The sequence below is a fragment of the Bos mutus genome, chromosome 22, assembly GCF_027580195.1.
Source record: "Bos mutus isolate GX-2022 chromosome 22, NWIPB_WYAK_1.1, whole genome shotgun sequence".
NCBI lineage: Eukaryota > Metazoa > Chordata > Mammalia > Artiodactyla > Bovidae > Bos > Bos mutus.
The window spans coordinates 12,368,767-12,381,816 of NC_091638.1; the positions used below are offsets into that span (position 1 = coordinate 12,368,767).

General features: G+C 45.0%; 1 protein-coding gene across 3 annotated transcripts in view; it reads right to left on the minus strand.

The window, feature by feature from the left end:
- SCN10A (sodium voltage-gated channel alpha subunit 10) overlaps nt 1-13,050 on the minus strand; it is an 89,017-nt gene that overhangs the window by 39,958 nt on the left and 36,009 nt on the right. For 2 of the 3 annotated variants that reach the window (XM_070360537.1, XM_070360538.1), the window contains exons 11-13: nt 9,880-10,173; nt 7,138-7,246; nt 1,784-2,022 (exon numbers count right to left, since the gene is read on the minus strand). In XM_070360537.1, the coding sequence (XP_070216638.1) occupies nt 1,784-2,022; nt 7,138-7,246; nt 9,880-10,173 (642 nt within the window). The remainder of the gene's footprint in view (nt 1-1,783; nt 2,023-7,137; nt 7,247-9,879; nt 10,174-13,050) is intronic. The other variant, XM_070360539.1, reaches the window with a different exon arrangement.

Consider the following 13,050-nt stretch of genomic DNA (forward strand, 5'->3'; position numbering starts at 1 on the left):
CCTTTCTTTTTGAAAAACGACTCTGGACTCTGTCACAGCAGTAAAGGCCTTTGGTCTTTCTTGCCTTAACTTCTCCAACTGTAAAATCAAATGTGGGCTCAGAGATCTCTTCCATAGGACCCTTGGGGTCTATGATGACTCTTGGCAATAAGCTCTCCCTTCTCTTTCCCTTTCCCCTTTTCAGATCAACTTTAAATAGAATATGTCTTCTTAGCCTGCATGCTGGGGCTTCCCAGGAAGTTCAGCTGGAGAATTTGCCTGCAACACAGGAGACCCCAGTTCTGTTTCTGGGTTGGGAACATGCCCTGGGGGAGGGCATCCAGTATTCTAGCCTGGTGGGCTACAGTCCATGGGGCCGCAAAGAGTCGGACATGATGGAGCAACTGAGCGTAGCCTAGCACAGCACAGGGCAGCACAGTGCAGCAGCCTGCTTGCTGCTGAAACGCAAGGCACGCTGGCTCCACAGTGTCCCAGAACTGACCGGCCTCCTTTTTACATCCATGAATTCTGGGGAGAGGAGAGATTTCTAGAGAAGTCACATTTCCTCTGGGACACCTCTATCTACCTGTCTGCAGCCTGCAAGGAGCTAGAAGAGCTGTATGGTCCTGGTGGACCTAGTAAGCCGCCCAGTGGAGTGGACACTGGGGGGGACATGGAGGCAGGACCCCGATCTCTCAGCTTCCGCTTTTCTTGTGTGCATGTGTGTGGCCCTTTGCTCTGGTGCAATTCTCATATACTCACATACACACACGTACACTCACATGCACAATCGCTCCCTCACACACACACACACACAAGCAGTCCTGTAAAGGGGATTAACACTCAAGAGCTGAGAAGTGTGAGCTTCAGAGCCAGTTGGCCTGGGTTCCAATCTTGATGCTACCACTTGCTCACCTCTAGGACCTCGGGCAAATTATTTAACCTCCCGCACCTCGGTTCTTCCATCTGTGAAAGGGCATAATAATAGCACCTACTATATCGGGGTTTTTTTGTGAAAATAAAATGAGATAACCCATGAGAAGCATCTGAGGTTATGTGGGGTCTGAAGTAGGTGGTCAAATAAAGTTGGCTATTATTACTGTGGGGACACGGGCTGATACTTGAGTCTGATACTTTACTCAGCATGTAGGGAAATCTGGTACGGATTTTATCTTGTTAAAAGGAAATAATACTAAAAAGTTACGGAGGAAAATTTAAAGGAGAGTCCTGTCTAAACCCGATTAAAAAAAAAAGTTTGGACTCCCTGATGCTTACATGATGACAGCAACCACAGGCCCAGGCTCCCGCCCTCTCTTTATTTTTCCCTCCCTCCCGCCCCCTTTTGGCTCTTAGAGGACAGAACTGGAAAACTGCAGCCACTGTGTTTTGTGGTCACAAAAGCCATAGAGTTGGAAGGAAATTTGCAAGTCCGTAAGCTGTCTCCAGATGGGAAAGTGGCATTTCTCGTCATTTCAAGGTAGAGGCAGCTGCAATCCCAAGAATTCAGTGGGGTGGGGGTGGGGTTTCCTAAGTTCTGTAAAGGGGGGAGGGGGATCTGCTGCCCCTAGGTCAGGGCTCTTGCAGTCCACCTCCCTGGACTGTTTATCTGAAAGCAATTCCCACCAGCATAGCTTGGTCCTCCAGACTTGACTTTCTGTGCTCAGTGTCCACGCATCTCCCACACTGTTTCCTTGCTCTCAGCCAGCTAGATCAACACTCCAGTGACTGAGGGCATGCCACGACCCTACCCAGAGCCGCCCCAGCCCTGACAGCGCGGGCAGCGGCTGCCGGGGCACTCACTCACAATGTTGCCAATCTGGAGCATGGCTTCGAAGGCGGGGCTCATGCCATAGTGCTCCATGGCCATGAAGACGGTGTTCACCACGATGCACAGGGTGATGGTGAGCTCTGCAAAGGGGTCCATCACAATTGCGAAGAGAAGCGTCTTGAGCTTCACCCATGTGGGGCAGCAATCCCAGATAAGATACTTCTGAGCCAAGCTGGTCAAGCAGGGTGGGCACCTCTGTTTAGACTCCTCGAGTTCTGCATCACAGGTGTGGTCAGTGATAACTATCAGCCAGGCGTGGACTCAGAACCCCACCCCATGGCCAGCCCCCAGACCTTGTAATTACTAATAACTACCACCTCCCACCTCCACTTCAGCGCTCACCCTCTTTCGCTCTGATTGCCGTTTCCTGTAGTCTAGCAAGTGCACCCCAACCTCTGTCCCCATTTGGTCCTTCAAACCATGGACTGTACACTTTTTAACTGCTTTGCTTCATAGAGGTCATGTCTTTGCTTCTCAACTTACCCAGATCAGATTTCATGTCTATCCCTCCTTATACTCCCTTGCAACCCTGAGTTCCCTTGCCAGCTCCTCCTCCATTGTACTTTCCTGGCAAAACCCCAACTCTGAACAAACTCAACATGCAGACAATTCTGTACCTGCACCCAACCTACTGAACTGGGTTAGAAAAAAATAACAAAACTATGTTGACTGCTCCCAGCTTGTAACCGCCCAGAATCCTGCTGTGTTTCTCCATTTCAGTCCTTCAGTCTTCCAAACCTGCATTTCTCACTACCTCCCCTCTCCTCCAACTTCTGCCTCCTCCTCTCTAATTCTCACTCTCTGCTGATGAGTAATTATTAAATAGTTATCCATGAGAAAAGATAACATGAGAGTGCATACACATTGTTGTTACTGGAATAGGTACACATTTTTCAAAACACAAACACAGGTATGCAAAAAATGTGACTTAAGGGTTTTTTTTCCCCTGTAACTAAATTCAATTTATGCATCAAGTCCCCAACTAGGGGACTTAATTTTGGTTAATTCAAAGTCTGTTACTACTCATCATCTAATGTTGTGTCTGAGTTCTGGGGATCTCAAGGTTGGTGGAGGGTTGAGCTGGTCCTTAGTCATTGCCAAGTGTGTTTCACATGAGTCATCAATGTCCCCATCTGGTAGCTGGTGGGAGAGCCAAGGAAATGGCTATTCCCTGTTTAACTCTCATTCATCTCCTTCTGTAGTCTTAAGTGGGAACAAAGGGATCATCCAAATACTCTCCTGTAATGCCAGGGCCACAGGGCAACCCGTGAGGTTGCCTCAGGCCCTCTCTATGCAGATATGTTATTGGCTCATTCTACCCTACAGTTATGCTGTGCCAGGTATGCAAGTCTCTCTCTAAGACTTGCTACCTCTGGGTTCACCTAGAAAGTAAGGCATTGATCGGCTGTTTTCAAGGCCCTCAGATTTTTTTCTTTCTTTATTTTTTGGGTGTCTATTGTCCACCATGTCCTCCCCTGCAGTGAGAATTCAGCCCAGGACTGGGTGGAGAGCCAGGGCCCCTTCTCAGGGACACACCAACATCCAAGCTCCTTTCTCCCTCCTCCAGCATAGGACATTTTAAAATTGTCCAGAGGGGATAAATAACTGGATGTGACTAAGGCCATGCTTTCCACACCCTGAGGCAAAACAAAGGCTGGATAAGAAGACAGGTCTTATACTCAGGGTAAGAAAGATACAGCCATGCTCTTTGGGAACTCAAGTGCCAGGTGGCCACTCTCTTCCTCCATCTCTTGGTTTGCTGTCAGCAATTAGAACTTGGATCCATCCTTGGGGAGACTGAGTGGATTCCTACCTGATTGATGGAACCCGAATTAATAAGTATTTAGTAACCTTAACAATTAATTTACTGAAATTGCCTTCTAACACTCAGCATGAGCCTGAGACAGAAATTAAGTTATAAGATGTAAAAGTTACAGCCATGAAATATACTGGAACAATTTTTCCATGTTTGAAAACTCAAGACTGTTAAATTTCTTGCAAACCTGAGTGGTAGCTTGAAATTCTCCAGTGCATGTTAGATCACTTTTTCCCCCCACACACTGCATGGTATGTGGAAATTCCCCAACCAAAAATTGAACCCATGCCCCTCCTTCCCATGCAGTGGCAGTGTGGAGTCTCAACCACTGGACCACCAGGGAAGTTCTACATCACTTTTAAAAATCTAATTTGTGAATACATATGAAGCAGATAAAGAACAATATTGCATAGGAACCTGGAATGTTAGATTCATAAATCAAGGTAAATTGGACGTGGTCAAATAGATGACAAGATTGAACATCAGCATCTTAGCAATCAGTGAACTAAAATGGATGGGAATGGGAGAATTTAATTCAGATGACCATTCTATCTACTACTGTGGGCAAGAATCCCTTAGAAGAAATGGAGCAGGCCTCATTGTCAACAAAAGAGTCCAAAACACAGTACTTGGGTGTCACCCCAAAAAAGACAGAATGATCTTATTCTGTTTCTAAGGCAAACACTCAACATCACAAAAATCCAAGTTGATACCCCAAACACTAATGCCAAAGAAGCTGAAGTTGACCAGTTTTATGAAGACCTACAACACCTTCTAGAACTAACACCAAAAAAAAGATGTCCTTTTCAACATAGGGGATTAAAATGCAAAATAGGAAGTCAAGAGATGCCCAGAAAAACAGGAAAGTTTGGCCTTGAAGTACAAAATGAAGCAGGGCAAAGGCTAACAGAGTTTTGTCAAGGGAACATGCTAGTCATAGCAAACATCCGTCCCAACAAACCAAGAAATGACTCTACACATGGACATCACCAGATGGTCAATACCAAAGTCAGATTGATTGTGTTCTTTGCCGCTGAAGATGGAGAAGCTCTATATGAGACCTGGAGCTGACTGCAGCTCAAATCATGAGCTCCTTATTGAAAATTCAGGCTTAAGTTGAAGAAAGTATGGAAAACCACCAGGCCACTCAGGTACGACCTAAATCAAGTCCCTTATAATTATACAGTGAAGGTGGCAAATAGATTCAAGGGATTAGATCTGGTAGACAGAGTGTCTGAATAACTATGGATGGAGGTTCGTAACAATGTACAAGAGGCAGTCTCCAAAACCATCCCAAAGAAAATGAAAGGCAAGAAGGCAAAGTGGTTGTCTAAAGAGGCTTTACAAATAGTTGAGGGAAGAAGGGAAGTGAAAGGCAAGGGAGAAATGCAAAGATATACCCAATTGAATGCAGAGTTCCAGAGAATAGCAAGGAGAGATAAGAAGGCCTTCTTAAATGAGCAATGCAAAGAAATAGAGGAAAACAACAGAATGGGAAAGACTAGAGATCTTGTCAAGAAAACTGGAGATATCAAGGGAACATTTCATGCAATAAGAGGCATGATAAAGGACAGAAATGGTAAGGACATAACAGAAGCAGAAGAGGTTAAGAAGAGGTGGCAAGAATACACAGAAGAACTATACCAAAAAGGTCTTAAGACCTGGATAACCATGATGGTGTGGTCACTCACCTAGAGCTCATCCTGGAGTGTGAAGTTAAGTGGGCCTTAGGAAGTGTTACTACAAACAAAGCTAGTGGAGGTGATGGAATTCCCGTTGAGCTATTTAAAATTCTAAATGATGATGCTGTTCAAGTGTTGCAATATGGCAGCAACTTTGGAAAACTCAACAGTGGCCCCAGGATAGGAAAAGGTCAGTTTTCATTCCAATCCCAAAGAAAGGCAATGCCAAAGAATGTTCCAACTACCATGCAATTGCACTCACTTCAGTGCTAGCAAGGTTATGCTCAGAATCCTTCAAGTTAGGCTTTAGCAGTACATGAACCAAGAACTTCCAGATGTGCAAGCTGGGTTTAGAAAAGGCAGAGATCAAATTGTCAGTATTCGCTGGATCATGAAGAAAGCAGGAGAATTCCAGAAAAGCATGTACTTCTGCTTTGTTGACTATGCTAAAGTCTTTGACTGTATGGATAACAACAAATTGTAGAAAATTCTTAAAGAGATGGAATACCAGACCATCTTACCTGTCTCCTGGGAAACCTGTATGTGGGTCAAGAAAAGTGACAGCTAGAACTGGGCATGGAGCAACTGACTGGTTTCAAATTGGGAAAGGAGTACATCGAGGCTTATTTAACTTACATGTAGAGTACATCATTCAAAATGCTGGGCTGGATGAATCACAAACTGGAATCAAGATTATTGGGAAAAATATCAACAACCTCAGATATGCAGATGATACCACTGTAATGGCAGAAAGTTAAGAGGAACCAAAGAGCCTCTTGATGAAAGTGAAAGAGGAGAGTGAAAAAGCTGGCTTAAAACTCAACATTGAGAAAACTAAAATCATGGCATCCAGTCCCCTCACTTCAGGGCAAATAGATGGGGAAAAAGTGGAAACAGTGACAGACTTTATTTTCTTGGGTTCCAAAATCACTGCAGATGGTGACTGCATCCATGAAACTATAACAAAACTAGACAGCGTATTAAAAAGCAGAGACATCACTTTGCCGACAAAGGGCCATAGAGTCAAAGCTATGGTTTTTCCAGTAGTCATGTATGGATGTGAGAGTTGGACTATAAAGAAGACTGAGCACCAAAGAATTGATGCTTATGCTTATGAAGTGTGGTGCTGGAGAAGACTCTTCAGAGTCCCTTGGACAGCAAGATCAAACCAGTCAATCCTAAAGGAAATCAACCCTGAGTATTCATTGGAAGAACTGATGCTGAAGCTGAAGCTCCAATATTTTGGCCACATGATGTGAACAGCTGACTCATTGGAAAAGACCCGGTTGCTTGGAAATATTGAAGGCAGAAGGAGAAGGGGGTGTCAGAGGATGAGATGGTTAGATAGCATCACAAACTCAATGGACATGAATTTGAGCAAACTCCAGGGAACAGTGGAAGACAGAGGAGCCTGGCATCTTGCATTCCATGGGGTCGCGAAGAGTCAAACACAACTTAGGAACTGAACAACAACAAAATAAAGCAGATGTTAATTTGCATACGAAAGGAACTAGAGGATTTCATTCACAGGATTCTATTATTTTTGAAAATTTATCCACATTTAAAAAACCACATTGATAGGCTGATTCATGTTGCTGTATGGCAGAAACCCAACACAACATTGTAAAGCAATTATCCTCCAATTAAAAATAAATTTGAAAAAAAAAACACTGATAAAGGGTAATGGAAAGAGAGCATAAAAAGAGTAATAGTTATGATCCCAGGACACAGAGATGAGTGCCCTTCGACACAAGTTTGGGGCATCCCATCTTCTGCATATAAGGGGCCTTATCATGGCATACTGAAAAGAAGTTCCAATGAGCAGTACTTACCCTCGAGGACAGAGGTCATGATACTGACAACGCTCATTGCCCTTTGGACTCGGAAAGGTTCATTCAAGTAGTCTGCTGTTAGGAAAGTCTTCTGTCCTGCATCAGATGCCTGCTGGGACAGAAATAGAGTCAGGACACTCTCCAAATAGAAGTCTTCAGTGGCAAAGACTGATCACTCAGCCTCTTATTGGCCTATGTTGGGTGGTTGCAAGCTGCCTAGTGAAGCTATGATCCTCTGCAGTCATGCTTGGAGTAAAGGGTCTGCTGCATGAACTTGGGGTAAGAGCTCAGGTGTGAAGAATAGGACACAAAGCTGGGATCCAACTGGAGCCTGGGTTCAAGTTGACACATGACCTGGGATCACCTGAGGCTTTGCTGACTCTTGTTCTAGGATAGGTACCTGAGCACCAGAGCAGAGATAGAGCTGCCTCAAGGGTCTCTGAGATGTTTACCAAAGGGAGGTGGGCAATGCAGAGGCATTGGGCCAGGCAGTCATTATTGGACTTCTGCTGGGATGTGCATGTGACATTCACCCAGAACTCCTACACCACAATAGGGCTCCTTGACCTCCCTCCTAAGAGGCCCGTATCTCTCCCCAGTACATGACCTGGTTCCAATTCTACATGATCTCTTTCTGAGGGAATGCTTATGTGTCTTGATTGTCCAGTTCTTCGTTTCTGACACAATCCTTTTGATTCTTCCATCTCTGGGCCTTTATTGGAAGTTCTGTCTGGGTTCTGTGCCAGGCCCCTAACTCTAGTCACACACATACCCTGGATGTGGGGAGTCCCAGGTTCATAGATGCTGACTCAGCACTGCACAAACCATTCAGAATACAAATTCAACAAGTGTTTACTGAGCACCTGCTGTAGGTGAAGCTCATAGTAAGTACTTCATACATACAAAAAAAGTTTGGAAAGTTCTCAACCGTGAGGACTCAACAGAAGGTTCTAGCATCTACTGCTATTATTGATCAGACATATATATATATAAATGAAAGGGCTCTGTGATTCCACTTAACCCTCTAGCCATTTAGAAACCTTTTAATAAGGTTTTTACAAGAGGAAATATGGAGGCTTGAAGAATTTAAGGGACTTGCTAATGGTGACTCAGTTGGTAAATGGCACAACTGTGAATGAAGTTCAGGTCCCTGTGACGTGGAAGGGCTTAAGGAGTTCATCTCGCACTAGTTGATAATTTCACTAAAATGAATCAAGCCTGGAATATCTAGGAAAGTGGCAATCCACAGAATAACAAGAAGGTTTCTTGAATGAGGCATTTTCCAGAGTGTTAAAGTACCTCCCGCAGCCTGGTGTTGACCTGAGGGCTCTGGGTTGGCGATTCTCGGTTGATCCTCGGAGGACCTACCCTCCACCATCTCTGCCCTGCTCCATACTTGGGGAGGGTGACCTGGGCAAACTGAATCATCCTCACCCTCTGGTTCTGGTCAGGTATGGCCAGTGGGAGGCACAGATAGGAGATCAGAGGCTGAGAGGAGGGAGGAGTCACTATCTGTCTGTTGGCTACTTCTCTGCTGGGCTATTGCTGGGCCACCTTTTGTTAGGCCGCCTCCCACATAAAGTGGCAGCACTTGCTGGGCTCTGGTTCTTCCCCTCATTCCTGCAGCCTAGGTGGGTTACAGCTTCCCACTGTGGCTAGTCTCTCAGTGCTTCACTGCCCCTTCTTTGTTCTTGAGTCCAGAGCACACCTCTTCAATAAACTTCCATAAACTCCAGTTGCCCACTGCAGTGGCTCATCTGTTTCTTGCTGGGACTCTGAATCCCATACATCCAGTCAAGGATGGAACTAAGGTAACTCTGTGAGACTTAGCCAAGTCACTAGAGCCATATAATGGTCAGCTCAGCAGTCTGTGTGCAAACCACCCTGTGTCCTGGACTGGCCAGAGGGCAAAAGAAAAACAGAGATGCAAGTTTTGAAGCTGGAGGGAGAGTTTAATTAAATCACAGCTCCAATCAGATGAGGAGTCTCTGATTTGCCATTAAATTCTGGGATTATGCTGTTAAGAGTGTTGGCCAGTTAGTCACTGTTGCCTAATTTGTGCATTTTGGCAAGTTCTTTCTTCTCCAAGTCAAGTTAGGGATACTCTGCTTCTGCTAAGATCTGTCCAGGGCACCTCCCAGGATTTCTCTGAGTCTTAATTGTCAAGCCCAGGATAGTTTGCACAGAGTTACAGGCAAGAAGAGAAGAACATTTCTTTTTTTTTTTTTCATACTCATCCAGGGAGCAAATAGGCCTATCTCTAAAGCAGCGATAGGGAAGAGGGACAGAGAAACTCCAGGGGAAAGAGATCAGAGCAGCTGGAAAATAGTCTGTATCACTTGTTGTTGTTGTTTAGTCACTAAGTCATGTCTGACGCTTGTGCAGCCCCATGGACTGTGGCCCACCAGGCTCCTCATCCATGGCATTTCCCAGGCAAGAATACTGGAGTAGGTTGCCATTTCCTTCTCCAGGGGAATCTTCCCAACCCAGGGATCAAGCCTGGGTCTCCTGCATTGCAGGCAGATTCTTTACAGAGTAAATGAGGAGACAGGTTTGATTTCAGGTAAATTCAATCACTCCGTCTGGGTCTCACCTATCCTGCCTGTAGAATGAGGGTAGCTGGGAGGAGTTGGGCAGAGCAACATCTAAGTGATCCTTCCATGGGTAACACACAAGGCTTTTTGGCCTGAGGCCTCTAGCTGCAGAGCAGCCCCAGAAAGCCTGGAGCATTCACAAACTCACCGAGACTTCGATGACTCCAGGGGCAAGCTCTCCAGTGGTCATTTTGGGAGCTCCATCTTCTCCACGCCCTGAGCCACAGTTGAGGGTTTGAGGCAGTGGACTCCTAGGGAGGGGGCCTTGCTGGCTTGCACGCCTAAGCATCAGCAGAGAGCCATGATGGCTTTCATGGTCTCCAGGAAAGACTCCATCATCTGTGACCCCATCAGGGAATGAGATGTCTCGGCCAGGGGCCTGGAAATGGAACACACTGCCATGGCTAGCCCGGCGTCTCCCAGTGGCGAGGCCTAGGAAAGACTGGGCATTGCCCCAAAAAAGGAGGAAAGAAGGTAGCCTGGAAGATCATCCTGCAGGCAAATCTGGAACTCAACACTTCCCTCCACCTACTCCCACTTCCTGCCTTCAGCCTTATGACCCTCCTGTGCAAAATTAAAGACACAGATCTATGGAGTGCTCTAGGTGTACGCAGAGAAGGAAGGAAGGAAAAGAATATTCTTAACTCAGTCTGGGAAAAGGCCAATACCGAAAAGAGACTGCAAGGTGCTCAAGGTCAGCAAATAGGCCATCATGGCCAAGGGTATGTCAGAGGACAAACGTCACCCAGGTGGGTCAGTTGTTTGCCAATCTTAGGCCATGGGGCTGGACAAAGGTATCTTAAGTTCCCCGCTTGAGTGCAAAGTTGTGACCTCAGGAGACAGTTATGTACACCAATACAGAAACAAGCTTGGTAAATGGTTGTTGAATGAACGAGCGCTCTTTATTTTCTGAAAATTAGGTCTGACAATTCATTAGATTCAGCCTATAAGGGTGTGAGAGTTTGTGTTGCAAAGGAGGAGACAAGAGCTTTGTAATATAATGAGCTTCCAGGATCCCTTGAGGCAAGCGTTGAACAGTCAACAATGGGGAGATGGAAGGGAGAGTTGCAGTCTAATTTCCTGGAAGAATAGTGCCATTCCTCCAAATCAATAAACATTTCCCATCAAAATCTTCTTCCCAGGGAGTCGTGTGGTGTACAGTTGCCAGAGGAAAGGAGCTAATTCATAGGCCTCGAGCCCCTGGAGGGTTAGTATGCTGGGTTGGCTGGTTCCCACAACCATGAACCTGACCAGACAACTTATCAGTTCCGTCCTCAGCTCATAGAAAGTGCTTCTTTCTTTTTTTAAACTAATTTCTATTGAAGTATAGTTGCTTTACAATGTTGTGTTCCTTTCTACTATACAGCAAAGTGAATCAACTGTGAAAGAAAAAGTGTTAATTATCAGTTGCATCCAACTCTTTCCATGGACTGTAGCCCACCAGACTCCTCTGTCCATGGGATTCTCCAGGCAAGAATACTAGAGTGGGTTGCCATTCCCTTCTCCAGGGCATCTTCCCAACCCAGAGACTGAGCCTAGGTCTCCTGCATCACAGGCGGATTCTTTACTGTCTGAGTCACCAGGGTTAACTATACATGTACATGTATCTCCTCTTTCTTGGATTTCCGTCCCATTTAGGTCACCACAGAGCCTTGAGGAGAGTTCCCTGTGCTACATAGTAGGTTCTCATTAGTTATCTATTTTATACATAGTAGTATATATATGTCAATCCCAACCTCCCAGTTCCTCCCACCACCCTCCTGAATTGGTTTGTTCTCTACGTCTATATCTCTATTTCTGCTTTGCAAATAAGATCACCTATAACATTTTTCTAGATTCCACATATATGCATTAATATATAATATTTGTTTTTCTCTTCATGGAAAGTGTTTCTAAAATCTAAACGTTGACTTCCTATCAAACTCAGATCATATTGCTGAATTTCCCCTCCCTTACTTAATTTCTTTTACTTACTAAATTATTAAAGTTGGGACACACTTAAAGCCCTCTTGACCTACCCCCATCTCCCTCAGAATTGAAGTTTGCTTTCTGGATGACTTGGAGCCTCGTCCTGACAGCAATCTTCACTGTAATTCAGTATTAAAAACATAGCACTCTTTGTCTAGAATATATGTCCAAGGACTGCGAACTCATAAAATCTATGTATCCTTCCTACTTTTGAAGCAAAGGAGCAAAATTGGCAAGTCCTTATGAAAGATGGGACAACTGAGTCATATGCACTTGGGCACTAAGCAAACCAAGAAACTAAGAAGAAAATTTTGGTCCTGTATTTATCAAGCAATGTCTCCTTGGCCACAACCTAATATTTCAGAATTAACCTATTTGGCAAATGGTGGACAATGGCTTCTGAATCTAAATTCTGGACTTGCCTTAAAATCATTCAAGCAGATCAACTGGTATCCTGTGTGTTCTCTGAAAGCTCTGCTGCATCTCTCTGCTAAGTGCTACCCCCAATCTCCCTCTCATTACTGCTGATCAGAAAATGGCTTTTTATTAAAACTGCCTATGGTCTGTTTACTACAATAACACACCTGGGAAAGAAGGAAGGGAATGCCTTAACAAACAGAAACTCCAACCAGTTAGTACTAAGGAAGTATCCACACAACATCTCCCTGTCCTTAGAACAAACATGATCTTTCTGCCTGGAAAACATTCTTTCTCAAACCCTCCCAGTCCTCAGTTACTGGAGGACTTACTCACTACTTACTAAGAACTTCAATTATCCCCTACTTCATGCAGCCTTTCCTGATACACTCTCACCCTCATAAGAATAGATGTTCCTGCTCCTATTCCCCAAACAACATCTATCTGTCCCCAATATAGTATTCAACACATAGCTGTTTTTATATCTGCCTCCTCCACCCAAATGGAAGTTCTTGAAAAATGGGCCATGTTTTAGTCAACTCTTTATACCAAGTACCTAGTGTTGTTGAATTAGAAAGGGATGTTTCCTCTTTTGCCCTTTGAAGGTAAATCTAGCTAGAGAGACAAGCACACACATACACCAGACAATTATTGGACATCCAAGTGCTAATCTGTGTGAAGTTGACTGCCAGAAATTAAAGCCCAGTTCAGAGTGTCACTGACATGTCCACAGAAGCTGGGATTCATCCTGCCCTGAGGTTGTCAGAGCTCCAGACAAACCCCAGTTTGAAACAGCTTCTGAACTGTGCCCTGTTCATGCCAGGTGTTGCTCAAAAGAGGCAGAGCAGACCCTCATAAATGCTGGTGTGTGGGTGTCACCGAGGCCAGAGTGCGTGGGAGTGTGTCTGTGTGTGGACATGCACACAGAAGTCTG